A 17,554-nucleotide genomic window follows, 5' to 3' on the forward strand; every position below is an offset into this window, starting at 1 on the left:
ACAATTAAAAATATGGAATATGGTCTCTTTTTTAAAACCGCTCATTTGTGGTATGATAACTGAGGTGAAATAGTCTTGCAAAACAGGGTTCCCTTGATGCTTTGTTGAGATGCTTGATAAACGTACGTTGTCGTCTTAGACACACCGGGGCTCCAGGGTGTGTGTGTATGTGACTGCTCCAGAGTGTGTGTGTATGTGACTGCTCCAGTGTGTGTGTGTGTGTATGTGACTGCTCCAGTGTGTGTGTGTGTGTGTGTGTGTGTGTGTGACTGCTCCAGTATGTGTATGTCACTGCTCCAGTGTGTGTGTGTGACTGCTCCAGGGTGTGTGCGTGCGTGTGTGACTGCTCCAGGGTGTGTGTGTGCGCGTGTGTGACTGCTCCAGGGTGTGTGTGTGTGTGTGACTGCTCCAGGGTGTGTGTGTGTGTGACTGCCCCAGGATGTGTGTGTATGTGACTGCCTCAGAGTGTGTGTATGTGACTGCCCCAGAGTGTGTGTGTGTATGTGACTGCTCCAGTGTGTGTGTGTGACTGCTCCAGTGTGTGTGTGTGACTGCTCCAGTGTGTGTGTGTGTGTGTGTGACTGCTCCAGAGTGTGTGTGTATGTGACTGCTCTGGGTGTGTGTGTGTGTGTGTGTGTGTGTGGGGGGCTCTGGGTGTGTGTGTGTGTGGGTAGCTCTCTTCTGCCCTCACTCTCCCCTATGCCCCAGCCGTCCCCTCTCGCGTTTCCCCTCTATTTCCTCGTTGGTTCCTCCCTCTGCCTTTCCCTCTCGTTCTTCTCCTCGCACCCTGACCAGCTCAACCTCCTCCATTCGCCGTCCCTCCTGCCCGCTCACCGTTGTCTTCACACACCCCTCTCCACTTAGTATGCCCCCTCCTTTCCTTTCTCCCTCCCATCCTCTCACATCCTCCATTGATACATTGTACTCGCCCTATCTTTCTTTTGCTTTCCTCTTCCAAATCTACCGCTTGTTTTTAAAATGTATATTGCCTGTCCACCTCCTGCCCCTTTCCTGTACCCCCCGAACTATCGCCTTCTCTCCCTTTCGTTTCACCCTTCCAGACTCTTCCCCCGTTCTCTCTCTGTCCCCCATTTCTCTCTCTGTCCCCCATTTCTCTCTCTGTCCCCCATTTCTCTCTCTGTCCCCCATTTCTCTCTCTGTCACCCATTTCTCTCTCTGTCACCCATTTCTCTCTCCTATTTCCCATTTCTCTCTCCATGTACCCCCCCTTCTCTCTCTCTCCCCCTTCTCTCTCTCTCTCCCCCCTTCTCTCTCTCTCTCCCCCCTTCTCTCTCTCTCTCCCCCCTTCTCTCTCTCATCCCCCCTTCTCTCTCTCATCCCCCCTTCTCTCTCTCATCCCCCCTTCTCTCTCTCATCCCCCCTTCTCTCTCTCATCCCCCCTTCTCTCTCTCATCCCCCCTTCTCTCCCTCCCCCCCTCTCTCTCTCCTCCCCTTCTCTCTATCTCCTCCCCTTCTCTCTATCTCCTCCCCTTCTCTCTATCTCATGTTCCTGTGACCCATGGCGTTGGCTGCAGGTGGGTTGGCACAACTCCTGTCAGAGAAGTGTCTCAATCCTGCTGTGGATTAGGGGCACGTGCCCCTGCTTGGTCCATGGTGAGGTGCTTTTTACACAGAAAAAGGTGTCTCTGTTAAACCGTAGTTTGAGAGTATTTTAAGTTATTGTGTTTTCTTATTGTACAAAACGAATCATGGTGGAACCGGGAATCTTATGCCAGAGCATCCCGGAAAACCCAAAAAGTGAAAGTGAAAAAAACATTTTGGAGAAAAATCACGTGATGTCACAGAAATCGCTTCATCTCTTAGTGGTGTTTAATGTAGGTGCATTTACAAACCCCAGCCCTCACATAAGGTGTCTGAAATGACTCAGACCTAGCAGATTCTCTTGATGCCCATGAGCAACAGTAAAGAGCATGTTCACAGCTGAAGAGTGACCACTTCACCATTCATCCCTTTGTGCATGCAGACAGAGCTGAATACTTCACCTTTCACCACTTTGCATCTGCAAACAGAGCTGACCACTTCACCAGCTGAGCATCATTTGCATAAGCGTCATTGACACCCCATACTACCGATTTTTTTATTACATATGGTTTCCACAATTACTTAAAGTACATATGTTGTGATCGGTAGTCTGTCACCTGCTATACATTCCACCATACAGTTTAAGATTCTTTTTGGTATTTGTATTCATCCATTTACACCCTTTTACGTTAAAATAGCTATAGCTTTACTGTATAGTTGCTATAAAAGCTTATAATATGGTATAGTGGGCACTTAAAAAAAAATATCACTCCACTGCTAACAAAGCATGAATAAAAAACATTGCCATTTACAATGCCAGTAGCTCCAACTCCAACAAATGTGAGACCTATTGCAATGTAAACAACAATGCCATTTATTTAGAAGTAAAAAAAAAAAAAAGAAATGTCATGAGCAATGCCAATAGCTCTAACTTTTCCAAAGGCGAAACCATTGCATTGTAAATGCTTGTTTTTTAATGATGCCATCCAAATATCAGCCCACACAGGACACCAGCAACCAACCTCCCCCTGCAGACCTGTATTTTGGTCAGATCTTGTGCCTGCTCTACCAGAGGGGCCCAAACACAGCTGTGTATAGCCCTGGATATCATCCCTTTAATTACCTGTAGTGCTCCACTGCTCACTAGGTAGATTCATGCTACAAATATCCCAGTCCATGCATATACGCATAATCTACATCCCATGCCAATGAGTTGCTTGCCCAGAGTGGTTGTGGGTGTGGTTAAATCAGCTACGTATGTGAGCATGGCCACCTTGTTGTATCATTGATGGATAGTTAGGGGAGTCCTTACCCTCTTACTGATGCTCGTAGAGACATCTGGCCAATTGCAATAATACTGAAGCTGCTTCAGTAGCCTTTTACCAAAACCTATGAGCTTATGTAACCATGGGGACCACTTTGAGCATATTTGCTTAATCCTTCTGTCACTGATGTTAGCTGGAGACACGGTATGCAACTCGAATTTCTGGGTTTTTCACTGTCTATTACTGAATATTATCTGATACTGTTTATTGGGCATTGAACTTAACTGCTGTTGACACGGTAAGGTGCGAAAATTGATTGATTGCCCGTCCTAATTTCATATATATCTATTGAAGCAAACTATTAATCTTCTGTATTGTTAAAAATACTGCAGTAAATTAATTTAATTGGAAAAAAAATCTAACTCAAAAGTAGAGTGTGGAATGTTACATGTCGCTTTGCTTTTTTAAAATTGATAATTACAATGGATAATTGTAGGGTGTTTAGTAGATCCATGAAGTAAGGGGCCTTCTTAATGTATAATGCTGAAGATAGAAGGGAGGTAAAGAACACAAACAACTCATCTAATCAGCCAGAGCCATCTTGCTTTCTTTCTCCCTTCTTTTTTTAAATTTTTTTTTATAAAGTTTTATATAGCGCGAACCAGATCCCGAGGGATATCAGAGCGCTTTACAGAATGATGAAAGGGAGAGTAATACTCCAGTAACAATATCAAGTAAGAATGCCAAACAGTTTAACATGGTAACTAGAGGGAGGCGGTACTAAGAAATGATATATTGAGTATTTCGAGGGTGTTTTGCTACATGGTGACAGGCAAGCCTTCCGGTTGTGAAACTTGAGTTTTACCTGAATAACAGTGACAGGCACATCTTCAACAGTAGCTGGAGGTGAGAACTTGCCTACTCAGTGGTGATAAGCACACCAAATATATTGTTGTAAGGCACACAGGTATACTGCTGTGATGTTCAACTATATGGCTAATTTATAGAGGTACATTGTATACTTAGTGATCATCCTGCATATTATCCATTTTGTTTGTTTTATTAGTGTTATTTTCAGGTAAAGGAGAAAGCAGAATGTAACTCCGCCTCGATTTTTTTAACTAGTCTAAGAAATCCACTAATAAGGTGGAATAAATGGAAAAAAATATTTATTAATTACGCAAGAGTGTGTGGAACTAATCTTGGTGCGGAGAGATAATATTCTCTTTTATTGCCATGTTTGGAGGAGGACAAAAAGTTCTAGAAACTTTACCAGATTTGAGTCCTGAGGAAAAATGGAATCTGAATGAATATGAAAGTTAGATCGTCGTTACTTGCCAAGAGTTGGCACGATTATGAAAAGATGCCATTTTGGACTTGGGAGCAAGGCAAGGATGAATCAGTAGAAGATAACATCACCAATTTAAGGAAACTTGAGTCTATATGTAAATTTAGTGGGGCAATGGATGAAACAATCATTGATCAATTTATTTTGAAGTGTGGCAATAACAAGATCAGGGAAGGGTTATGGTTTAAGGATGAGCCGCCTTTTAATGAGTGATTCAAATGGCCAAAAGGAATGAACTCAAAGCAAGATATGACACATGTTAAAGCTGAAGAGTCTGTGTGTATAATTAATGAAAGGGAAGTTTGAAGAAAAGAAGAAAAGAAAACGTTTAAAGATTAATGTTTCAGGTGTGGCAGACAAGGACATGAAGTCTGGGTCAGTGACTGTCCTGCATTCCATGTTGTCTGCAAGCAGTGTGGGAGGAATGGGCATTTTGGGAAACGTTGTAGGAGTAAAATTTTAAAAGGCAAAGTGAATGATGTACAAGAGGTCACACTTGACATTATATTTCATGTTGAAGAGACATTGTTCTTTGCTGGTATATATTGTAATTCCAAACATGATCATCCCTTGGCGGTAGTGAAAGTCAACTCTGCAGAGGTGTTGATGAGATGTAATTCCAGCTCTCATTTAACTATTATTTGAAATGAGATTTTCCCTGAGAAATTTGGAAATGAAACATTAGTGTATGAGTTAGACATGCAGCCAGGGGTTTATGTTGGTGTTCCCATCAAAATGTTAGGTTATTTTGAAGCCAACTTAGAACTTTGTGACAATTTGATTGGTTGACCTCATCAGAATACTTTAGGCATTAAACTAGATCCCAATTCGGATCCCCAAATGGTGATTCAAAGAAGTTCAACAAAAAGCACCAAATTTTGTTCAGGAATTTCAGCAATTGTTTAGTGATCAGTTGAGATGTTTAAAAGGCTAAAGAAAAATGCTGTGCCAGTTTTAACTAAGTTAGGAAGCATTCTGTTGAGCATGCAGGCTAGTGTAAGAGATGAATAGGAAAACACTATTTATTATGTTGCTTTTGTGTCTATTGAAGCTACAGAGTGGTTAGCACCTATTGTGGTGGATAACAGAACTAATGATGAGATTTGTCTTTGCGATGATCTAAGAGCACTTACTGGTGATGTAATTGTTGTCAGATTTCCTCTTCCCAACATGGAAGAGTTGGTTAAAACTTTAGCAGGGGCAAACTACATTACCATTGGTTGCAGATCCAAATCCTTGGCCTGTCTCCCTGGGCACTGATAATGCTGTGTTTACAGCTTTTTTTTCAATCAAAAACTATAATCAAAAATGTTCTTGAACATTCAACTTCCGTTTATTAATCAATACATTCTATCTCAGATGTTGTATTCACATCTATCTTCTAAACCATATTTCACTTTATACTTGGTTTTTGTCATGCACATCAATATATTTCACTGTCCCAATGCATTTTGGCGCCCCACGCCTTTATCAAGGGGTAAATCTGAAAAGATAACAATAATGATTTGAGTTCTCACATTCTGTATACAGTGTGTTTACCACCTGTCTAATGCTATAAACGCTACTAAGACCTGGTTGTACCTTTATCTACAATTCCTCTTAATAGTACAAAAAATATATATATATAAAATATCTGAAAAATATATGTGAAAACAAGATAACATCCTTCCTGCACCCTTCTATGGGGTATGTGATGTGTTGTCCTTAGTGGTAATTTCTATATGAGCTGACTGTCTATATTCGCTATTCCGAATAATTCCATGATCTGATGTGTGCTGTTCCTGGCGGTGATTACATTACTACCCTTGATATGACTTCAGTATATTATCAGGTAGAACTTAATGACTCTGCAGGAATTAACATTCTTTTTTACACCAATAAACACTTATAAATTCAACAGAATGGCCTTTGGGTTAATTTCTGCAGCTTCAGTTTTTGAGATGGTGATCTAAGATGAGTTGCAAGGTATGCAGGGAGTGAGGTGTTAAAAAGATAATCTAGTGATTTTTGGAAGAAAGTGGATCGAAAATGATGGCAGAGTACAATGGGTGATGGAAAGATTGTATTAGAGCTGGATTGACCATAAAAAAATAAATGCAGATGTAGAGTACTAGAGGTAGACTATCTTAGACATCATATTGCAGGTTCTGTCATATGACCTAAGGAAGAGTTGGTAGATCCCATTGTGGAATTTGAAGAACCAAGTAACAAAGAAGAATTGGCCTCATTTTGTGGAATGATGACATTTTACAAAAAACAATTCTAATAATAATGCTGATAATACTGCTAACTTAAGAACTCTTCTATGCAAGAAGATGGGGTTTCAGTGGAGATCTGACTGTAGGAAGGAATCTTATGGGTTGAAAAAGATTTGCAAAATGCTCCTAGTTTGCAAGCATTTGTTCTTGGGAATGACACAATTATAGCCACAGATGCTAGGTTGAAAGCCGTTGGTGCTGTTCTTCAAAGAATAAATAGAGTTGACAAGCTTAATGTGTGTACTTCATGGTGTTTGAAAAACTCTGAAAGTAATCATTCAGTAATTGATAGAGAAGCTCTGAACATATACTGGGCTTTGAATGTGGTTTGTAATTTTGTGTGGAATACATCTTTCAGGATTTGTTCTGTTTATGAATGTTTGATGTTCTTTCATCCTTTAGGAAATCTTTATCAGATTAGTCAGTTTTTTTTTTTAAAAAGCATTAAAAATTCTTACTTTTGCAAGGAACTTTGCTCCAATCTTTGGGTTTCTTTTTTTCGCCGTTCTCTGTATTTTTTTACTCGCGTTTCCCATAATCCTCTGATAAGAGAAAAGTCGAACACAATCACATCCCGGGCCATAGTTCTGTCATTAAATGTCAAAGTTTCACCTGCGAAGAGGAACATATGGTTATTAATAAAATACATCTCAACAAAGTGTGACACCTTGGCCTAGTAGTGAGAGTTGCTCAACATTTGAAGAAATATTTTAGCTACTATTTGTAGAAGGAAGGTGCCTGAATTAAATCTGAACAGGTGCGCCTAAACTTTAAGAATACATTTAACAATTGAGGAAGCAGGAAGTTTTACAACCTCAGGATCACATAACCACCACATAACTGTTTAAAATCTGTCAAGCTGGTAAGATATGTGAGAAGCAATAGGAGAAACTCTGTTTTTCACTTAGCATGTGGCAATCCATCCGACTGGATAATATATTTCGGAGATGTTTCCTAGTTCATACTATTATTGAAAGATTTTGGGTTACTAGTTGAGGAGGTTGAAACCCTTCTCAAGCAGGAAACACAGGGGCATATTATCAAGCAGGGCGATAGGCAATTATCGCCGCTTTAGCGGCCGTTTTCGGCCGCTAAGCGGCGATAATTCTATCGCCCTATTAGCAAGCTGTCGCTAACTGATGTTAGCGACAGCTTTTAGGCGATATCGAGCGGTTTGGGGCCCGCTGTGCATGTCAGCGATGTTTATTGCTAATGACATGCAAAGTGGGCCTACCCAACCAGTTAGCGACTGAAAGCACTTGCTAACGTTGCTATCGCCTATTAGCAAGGCAGGCGTAGCGATGGAAATATTAGCGCTAAGCGCGAATATCCCCAAATACTAACACCTGCCCAGACCAGTTCTTAGCCATGTTATCCAATGGTAGGTGGATAACATGGCTAAGAGCATTTCATCGCTAATGCGTGAATATCGCTGTATTCTCAGCGATATTCACGCATTATGCCACTATCGCTGGATATTTTAGCACAGTGGAGAAAAACTTGCTAATAGCCTGTTTTTCTCCGCTAACATATCCAGCGATAGGCAGCGATTAAAAAAAACGCGCTAAGCGCATTTTGCGATAAACATCGCTATTCCTTGGTAATATGCCCCAGAGTTTGTTTCAGTTTGGCACAGAAGAGTCAGGCTTAACTCAGAGGCAATGTGTAATGTATTTGTGCCACCCGTCAAAGGGTAACACAGTGAAAACACACCACAAATGGACCCCACACCAGATTAGAGTAAGAGAGTATTTTTAAACAAATCTAACAAGACCAAAAAAATGCAAAAATCTCATCAGTAGAACCGTAGATATGCAGGTTTACATATTTCAGTAAAAATAGTAACCCTGGGCGGAGCTGGTGGAGTGCAACTATGCGGAGGTCCAAGGAGTTGGGGAAAACTCAGTGAAACTCTGCTCCTCTCTGCCACCCGCCTCCACCCACCCTAATAAAATAATAGTGATAACTTAATAAAAAAAAAGAAAGTAACGTACCTGTATTGCGACATCCAAGGGCTGCCCGCTTCCTCGCTGGACATCTTGCATCAACTGTGCATGGGCGAGTCCGCACGCATGCGCATAACTCGCATGCACAGTTTATGCAAGATGTCCAGCGAGAAGGAGGAGGGAAGCCCGGGGACGCTACAATACAGGTAAGTGACTTTATTTTTTTTTATTCAGTTCTTACCTTTATTTTATTAAGGGGTTGAGGGGGGCCAATTTAGCGGGGGCTCGCTAACTCCGCTCCGCTGCGGAGTCAGAGATTTTTTCCCTACTCCGCATTCTCAGCTGAGCGCGGAGTAGGGAAATCTCCGCACACTCCGCTGGAGGAGCGGAGGTCTGCGCCCGCGCCTAAAAAATAGCACCAAAAAGTGCAAAACTGTGGATATCTGTTTGCGCCAGATGGGGACAAAGTCGCAAGTTCAGGTCAACTGCAATGGAGTGTAGACTGGCTACAGGGACCCAGCATCAAGGATCCGTTGGACAGTCAGTACAATGCACTGGTTCCATGGAGCTGCAATATGGAGTCTGTCGTCTTCTTCGAGGCTGACGTCGAAGAGGAATGGAAGAGTTTGCGTTGAAGATGCATCACGCATTGGCAATTTCGAAGAGCCCATGGGCTGCTAAAGCAATGCGGTTCTGTGTGGCGTGTCTGATCCATGCAGCAGCAGTGATTCGTTGGGCTTGCTGGGGGTTGCGCTGCCTGAAAGAGGAGATGCGTCTGTACCGCTTGATCCACAGGGACTGGTAGAGTACTTTAGGCCCATGTCCAAGGGTCCAGGACTGGAGTAGCACCACATGGCAGGGTAGACTCACAGATGGTAGAGCCCAAGTGCTGGGTTCCTGGTTGTTGGAGCCTTGTGTTCCTGAGTCTCAAGTCAGGAGGCTATCCAACTAGCCCTTGGAGTCACTGTGGGGTTCTGGGTACAATAGATGCAGATCCAGTCCTTCTAACGCAGGCAAGAGGACAACAGTCCAACAGAGTGGCAATCCTTTCAGCAGCAGTCCTACTTCCTGACAGAGTATACACAGGTCCAGAAGTGTACAAAAGAGGTGGTGCCTGCGGTCCAATATTTATACCTGATGTCCTTTCTCTGGAAGGTGGGAGAAGCTTCTACAAATTCTCTTCGAAGTGCTTAGGCTTTCTGCCTTGCCTGCTCTGGCTCCAGACTAACTAGAGGAGGTATATAGCCATTTGGTGGAAGCAAGACATAGCCTATTCAAGTGTAAGTAGGGCTATGCTCCGCTCCGCCCTCCCATCCTGTCAGTGACGGCCCATCCAGACACCTAAGCTCTCCATTGTATGCGGCTCCCTAGGAGTTATACACAACACAAAGTCCAACTGTCAGATACACCCAGTCATGTGTCCCAGTGACACGCTACAGGCACTAAATGGCGCAGACCGGAAAATGCCAACTTTCTAAAAGTAAAAGGCACACAGATGATGGACGGAATGCAGAGCAAATCAAATATTCACCCCAGTCAATAATTCTGGGTTAAATCCGTTGTTCTTTTGCTCACCATACCACCCCAGTTTAGACCCAGCTATATGCAAATCAGTCTTGACCCTGTGCCTCATGGGAACAGTCCAGCCCGAATTGCCAAGCCAGCTTTTCCCTGGACTGGAAATAAGCATCCTGGGACCGGTTCCGGGGCATCACTCCTCATCAGCCAGGCTGTCTTGAATCCAGTGGCACAGTGAGCCCGGGACCCACGTCTGGGCATACCGGCACACTTAGGGCAAGATGGCAAAAGAGGCATAGATGTTGAACGGAATGCAGAGCAACTCAAACATACATCCCCAGTCAAACGATCTGGACTAAATCCATTGTTCTTTTGCTCACAATTCCTCCCCAGTTTCGACCCAGCCATATGCAAATCAGTCTTGACCCTGTGCCTCATGGGAACAGTCCAACCCGTCCTGCAAAGCCAAGTCCTTCCTGGACTGGAAACAAGCATCCTGGGACCGGTTTCGGGGCACTGCCCCTCATCAATCAATCAATCAAATGTCTTTATTTAGATATAACACAGATATCTTTAAAAGAAGAATACAAAATTCACATTATAATACAAATATTAAAAAAGTACAAAAACGTGATTGATTATTTAACAGTCGTATAAAAAATAGAAGTTATCCACAACTTGATCCTTCTTATTGAAAAACATTAAAAGATTAACGCAACCAGTGGTATCTTATGTATAAAAACAGCCCAATACTCTTACAATACATTTTATAGTCGTTTCATTTTTACTTCCTTAGAAGTTAATAGATGTTGTAAGGTATAATAATAGTTAAAAGGATCTGGGCAAGGCTCAGTGGGGACTCATTTGGTTAAAATGACGATATGCTTGCTGAATAAAATTGGCTAGCCTTATATTTAAAACTGTGTTTTCTGGGTTCAAGGCCGTGATGATGGCTTGCCTGCAGGTCCGGGCACCCAACCTGTTCCATTCAGCTTTTAGTTTGCACCTACGTTGAGAATTATAAAAACGGCAAAGGCAGACCACATGCAGCAAAGTTTCCCCCGTTTTGCCACACCCTCTGCAGGTTGTATCTTCCACCGTACGTTGCCAGGAGGGCCGGTCTTGCAAGAAACGCCAGTCACCCATTCTGATAGCTATAAGGCTACGTTTAAGATGCAGAGAGTATGTACAAGACAGATAAGTCACGGGAGCTAGCCGTCTGTATGAGTTTATAAGTGCCCAGGAGTGGCTACGTTTTGCAAAAAGTGCTTTATCCATGTTTAGCGATCTCATTCTCACACATTTTTTAATAGCCATTTTAAAAGCTGACTGACTGGGGTTCAGCACCCATAGGTCACTCGCTGACATTCGATCAATGGCGTCCTTAAGAAGGCGACCAAACGTTCCACATGGGTTATTCTGAGTGATTTCTAGCCAGACTAAGGCTTCTAGTGTACCTGAGTCCGCCTGTCTTAATATATGGCAAAGCTTTAGGTAAGCGCCCACGTTTAAAGCCTCATAATTTGAAAGCCCCATCTCTAGTCTTATCTGCGCCTCATCAGCCAGGCTATCTTGAAACCAGTGGCACAGTGAGCCTGGGACACACGTCTAGGCATACCCGCTGCACTTAGGGCGAAAAAGCAAAAGACACACAGATGATGGACGGAATGCAGAGCAAAAAAAACATTCACCACCAGGCAATAGATCTGGGTTAAATCCATTGTTCCTTTGCTCACCATGCTACCACAGTTTAGACCCAGCCATATGCAAATCAGTCTTGACCCTGTGCCTCATGGGAACAGCCTAGCACAAACTGACTAGCCAGGTACTCCCTGGCCTGGAAACAAGCATTCTGGGACCGGTTTCTGGGCCTCCCCCCTCATCAGCCAAGCTAGCTTGAATCCAGTGGCACAGTAAGTCAGGGACCCACGTCTGGTAACAGGAGGTTTGTTTCTGGTCCAGGGAGGACCTGGCTTGGCAGTTCAGTCTGGACTGTTCCCATGAGGCACAGGGTCAATACTGATCTGCATATGGCTTGTTAACCAGGGACTTATAAGTAAATTAAATATTCCGACTGGGGATAAGCCAATGGTACTATGTTTTAAGGAGTGAGCACAGGCACCTTAGCACTGGTCAGCAGTGGTAAAGGGCACAGCGTCCTAAGGCCAGCAAACACAAGATGAGCAGAAATGGAGAAAGAAGGCTAAATGTTTTGGGGGAACGGCACCCTAAGGCTGACAGTTCTAACAATTAATGCCTATATATATTTAACAACACTAACATCATTGTTACCAGTGCCCAATTTGAGCTGGTGCTTTCCGGTGTTCTGCACCAGCACCTTATTGTCAGCACCGGGCTATGACAGTCTGCCACACGGTGGCGCTGTCCTGCTAATTACGGTATGAACACAGCAACAGGGGTTTATTTGTTAAATTTACATTAACAATTATTAATACCTGCCTCCCAAGCCATTCTTCTGGCTTTTGGGGCCTGGTATAGTCGGACTTGTCACACTTGTAGGAGTGTAAAGGTTAGTAGCTGTGTATGTACTGTCATTGGCAACGCTGGCATGGGTTATGTGAGGTGCAAGCTGTAGTGGCCTCCGAACTAGAGCCCAGCACTTATCCTTTTACAAATTAAGCACTGATTGTTACTAAAATCTCAAATTTGAATTGGTATTATGTGGTAGTGCCTGTTTTCTCAACCTTAGTTGATAACACTATGAGGTTGTAAACCTGTACCAGACAGTATCATCATCCACATCACCAACAATGTGGCCTTTCATTTGACTGCTGACTCTCTCTTCCCTCTAAACATATAGCCTCTGGCCCGATTTGCTATTCTTTTGCACAAGCGGCAGAGCACTTGCTGCCCTGCATCTTCTTCCTTGGCTTCCAGCTAGTACAACTGTCTGTTTGGTCCACGGGGTCTCCACCTCTATAGATGAGATAAACCTGGTATGCTAAATTGAAGGGAAAACGTCTCCTACACTCAAAAGGCAGACTGAGGACAACGGACGTCTGAGAAGCATCCACATGCCGATCTTTTAACATAACATTACAATGTGCCACACAGAAGCACCCCATGCCAGGGCAGCAGCTCCAATCACATAAGACGAAATGTGAGACTGGAATCAGATATGCCCAGACCCCTTGTCTTAGTCCAAAGAATGCTGGAACTGCTAGCCATGATCAGGATGGATGCTACTTTTCAACATGATTTTGAGTTTTCTTGTGACCAGGTGGATATTGTTGCTTGAGTAATGATTGAAGTGAGGATCAAAGGGATGTAGAGTTAATGGATGATTTGTCAAAAGTAGGGCATCACTTGAAATTGATTAGTTTTGCCAGTTACACAAAAACTAGATGTTTGTGCACATGCTACAACAAATAGCCGGTGGTCTGGAGAAAGAAAATTAAATGGTGCACGTTTTAACCAGAAGAAAACGTGCTAAAGGTATTAATATATTGGGCTTAAATATGCGTGACTAATCCACCATTCTAAAAGATGGGGCCTAGGTTATGTAAGGTAGGGTGTTTGCACACATATAACAGTCCAAATTACTTTCAATTCAATTCTAATTGTACTAATTGTCTTCTTCACACAGCTAAAGTCTGCAAATTAGCATATGATGACTTAGCTGATGAAGGAAGTTGCAGTCTGATAATAATTACCATTTGAGTCCTATTAGGGCGCTGCAAATTAAAATCTGTTGTGAATTGCTACTGGAAATGTTTCCCTGCTGTTAAATGTTGTTAATGAATGCCAACAGGGTTGAACCAAAGGTCAAGCCCCTTAATTTCTATCATGGTGAGTTACACTAGGCTACTTTATATGAGATGTTGTGGTGTATGACAGAGCTTTCCTTGTAATACATTTATGTTATATATGAGCCAAACCTGATTGTATGCCAGTATTGATCGGCACACTATTACATTATGATTGTTTGTGAGTATTTGCCTTAGAGGCTAGAAAGCGGTTTTGAATGACAACAGTTTCAATAGTGATGCTAACAAATGTGTGCAGGATTTCCCTGCGTTTATTTTTGAAACTCCAACAAGACAAAGAAGGCACTTTGTCTTCAGTCATGAGGCCATTTCACCTTCTACAGCATTAGCTTGGAAGGGAGAAAGGCAGTTACATCGCTGCCTTCCGTACCCTTCTGCAGGACAGCATGTAAGCAAGAGTCTCCCCCTTCATTGCTCATAGGAAATCTTTGGAAACTAAGGTGTAATCCAAGACACGGAGGTGTTACGAACGTAGACCATGCTGAGGGGCCAATACTGAAAGATTGCACTCTAATTGCAGGTCAGCAGCGAAGTAAGGTATTCGGTTAAACTACTATAACTTGACATGCTTTAAAGTGTTTAAGGGGGGGGGCATGGTTTAGTGCCCGGCCGAATCGCGGCATCTCCTTGAAGCCCCGGACCCGACAAGAGGGAAGCGCGCTTCAAGGATGCCTAACGCGAGCCTATCAGTCGGAGTCTGTGTCTGAACAACACCTGAGATGGATGTGAGCATTTTCGCGGACCCACGCAGCTAAAGAAAGCAGTTTTTTAAGGTAGACGCTGTGAGGCGAGCTCGCTAAATCGCGGCCGCTATTTTATTTATAAGCAACTCGCCGGGAGCGTCTACTTTTCCCTAACTTTGGCGCACATACTTAATTTTCAATGGTGCTCCAAGCCTCCATATATTTCTTCTAACCTTGGACACCTTTTCAGCAGCTTTTCTCTATTCTGCCACAATTTTGCTTTTGTGCAGTGACCTTTCATTCTTTTAACTAATATGGTTACAGGCGCCATCTTAGAAGACTTTGCGATGTCTCTTAGACAATTTTTTGAAGAGGAATGAGGAGCTTGCTTCTACAATCATAATTCCTCTATCATGTATCAATTCTTGGTAACCTCCTCAGTATGTTGGAGCTACTTTATAAGTAAAGTGACTAAATTGATTTTTTACTACGTGTGAAAAAGAATAATATATCAGGTGTAATACTGTCCTTTCCACAATGGTGGTTGCTACAATCTGCGGTGTATGACGCTGCCAAGCCTTGCTTGGAGTGCAGCAAAACCTGTAATACACCTTTGTTAATACACCTCCTCTAAACAGCCTTTTCAACGTGATGCTTACCCTGTGTCGCTTATTGGGGTGTGTTCTTATACCGTTCTGAATTGATTTAAGCCGTCTCAGCTTGTTGACTACCAGAGGGCACCATTCTGAATATTCAGCGTGCTCACAGACTGGGGCGTGTTTCTATCAATTCGTCATCCTCACAGAGACCCAGAGGAGTTATCCTCTATTTCTTAGAATACACGGATCTACTGAAAGTTTTGGCGGCTGTCAAAGCCATTAAGTGGATTTCCTGGTCTCGGTCTACACTATTTTTTGCGCAAGATTACTCTAAAGTAACGGCAGCCAGACGCAAAGCCTTTCTCGATATGAGATCAGATCTTCGGGCCATGAGGGCTAGAGACAGACTCTTTCATCCTTGCCTCTTCAAAGTCACATTCAACAATAGAACGTCTTCATACGACGATCCTATTTGACTGCAAAGCTTCAGCAATTTGAACAAGTTAGGCCAAATAGATTCATCATGGCCCTCTTCCTCACACGTTACTTGACTTTCTGTACCTTCAGTTACATGATTTCACTTTAACCCGTTTGTAGGTTTTTTAGTGATATGTGGCTGTTTTGAATTTATGGTTATGCATTGTCCTTGAAATTATGGTTATTAGTATTTAGTTCTAGTGATTTTTAGGCTTGCTGTTTGTTTTTTGTATCAATATTGAATGCATTACTAAGTTTTTCTATTCTCTTTTCCTTCACCTATTTGGTGATGTTTATAGTATGGCGTGCTCCCTCCCTGGGTTGGTCCGGTCTTCACCTGATGTTTCGCCTGTTCCATGTGGTTCCACCCGCCCTTGCCTTCTTGTTCCCTTATTGTAGGCATGTTTTTATTTTGTCTTTTGTTTTTTTTTTGTCTTTTGTATTATTTATCCGCTACTTATATTATGGTGGCTTTTGTATCTTCCTTCATCTTCATGCTCCCTTTTTTTGTAGATATGGTATTCGTTGTGTCTTTTGCTACATGTTTTGCAATACATTCTTGTATTTCTTTACTTTATTATCTGACCTCTATTTTTATTCTTTCTTATGTGGCTTTTATTCTCTACAATTCATGCTTTTGCTTACCTCTTTTCGACATCTCTCAATGTTTTGAACTCCTTTCATCCTCTCCTCCAGCTTTTATATTTTTCAATGCTATACAATGTTTTTGTAACAAATTGGACTCTGGTATTACAAGTTCAAATTATTCTGTCTTTGACTTCCTTGCCCTACTTAATTGGATTGTTACTTTCACAGTTTTTTTTCTCTTTTTCTTCTTTTCACTCCATTTTTGATATCACATGTCGCTTAAATTAATCTCATGGAATATTAGGAGTCTAAATTCTCATATTAAGAGGCAGAGTGTTTTGTCACACTTGGCAAAGTTAAATGCTGATATTATTTTCTTACACGAAACACACTTTACGGATATTGAATATTTGAAATTGAAAAGAGGTTGGGTGGGTGAGGTTTATTTTTCTCCAGGAGATGGTAAACGAAATGGAGTTATGATATTATGCCGCAAATCTCTACCAATTACGTTATTATCACAAGAATCAGATGTTGGAGGGAGGTGGCTCATTGTTAAATTATCACTGAAAGGTTTTCCAGTTTTTCTGCTTAATGTTTATGCACCTACAGGTGGAGACGCTTCCTTCTGGCCTACTATAGCCAAGCATATTTCCCACGGCAGTGAAGATAATTTTATTTTGGCTGTAGATTGCAACCTAGTGTTTGACCCTTTTTAGACAGAAATTCTAAAGTGCCCTTTACCCCCAACAAGTCACATAAATCCTTCACTCACACTATAAATCAACATAAACTGCTTGATGCTAGGCACCTTTGTAACCCAACTACTAGAGAATATTCTTTTTACTCCTTAACCCATCACACCCAATCAAGAATTGATTATGTTTTTGTCTCCCATAACATTTCACAGTCCCTCACACACGCAGAAATTGGTCCTATTCTCCTATCGGACCATGCACCAGTTTCAATTGGCTTTGAGATATTGCCTAGAAATAATGCTCCCAGAAGATGGCGCTTTAACCATACACTCGTCTTAGATTCCAAATTTACTGCAGCCTTTACTTCCTTTTCCATTGACTACTTTGACAGAAATCATACAGAGTCCTTATCTCTCGCGACTATTTGGGATGCCTTTAAGGCATCAGCAAGAGATTTCATTTTAGGCTTTGTTGCTGCACGTAAAATTGCCAAAGCCCTTCTTGAAGACATTAAGGCATTAGAACACTCATAGTACACATCTCACTCAGAGGAATGTCTGAATTGGAATTTAATAAAAAATCAACAGATGATGCCTCACTTTATTTATTAAAATCCAGGCAAAATATTATGGAGGTAAAAATAAGGCAGGAAAAATGTTGACCAACTACCTAAAGATCCGCCAAAACAAATTAAAAATTAATTCTATCTTCGATGAGCACTCAATTTTAAAATTTTAAGATGCTGAGATTTTAAATGAGTTCTTTCTCTTTTACAAATCATTATATTCGTAAGAAACCCAATCGACAGATCACTCAATACTGCAGTTCTTGTCTAGTATCCAAA

The 17,554-nt window shown here is 42.1% G+C and overlaps 1 protein-coding gene across 1 annotated transcript in view; it reads right to left on the reverse strand.

Annotated features, from left to right (window-relative positions):
* Positions 1-17,554, reverse strand: part of LRRC2 (leucine rich repeat containing 2) — an 878,803-nt gene that overhangs the window by 679,075 nt on the left and 182,174 nt on the right. The window contains exon 2 of the mRNA XM_078677386.1: positions 6,872-7,025. Coding sequence (XP_078533512.1) covers positions 6,872-7,025 — 154 coding nt within the window. The remainder of the gene's footprint in view (positions 1-6,871; positions 7,026-17,554) is intronic.

Source organism: Lissotriton helveticus, chromosome 2_1, assembly GCF_964261635.1.
Source record: "Lissotriton helveticus chromosome 2_1, aLisHel1.1, whole genome shotgun sequence".
Lineage (NCBI taxonomy): Eukaryota > Metazoa > Chordata > Amphibia > Caudata > Salamandridae > Lissotriton > Lissotriton helveticus.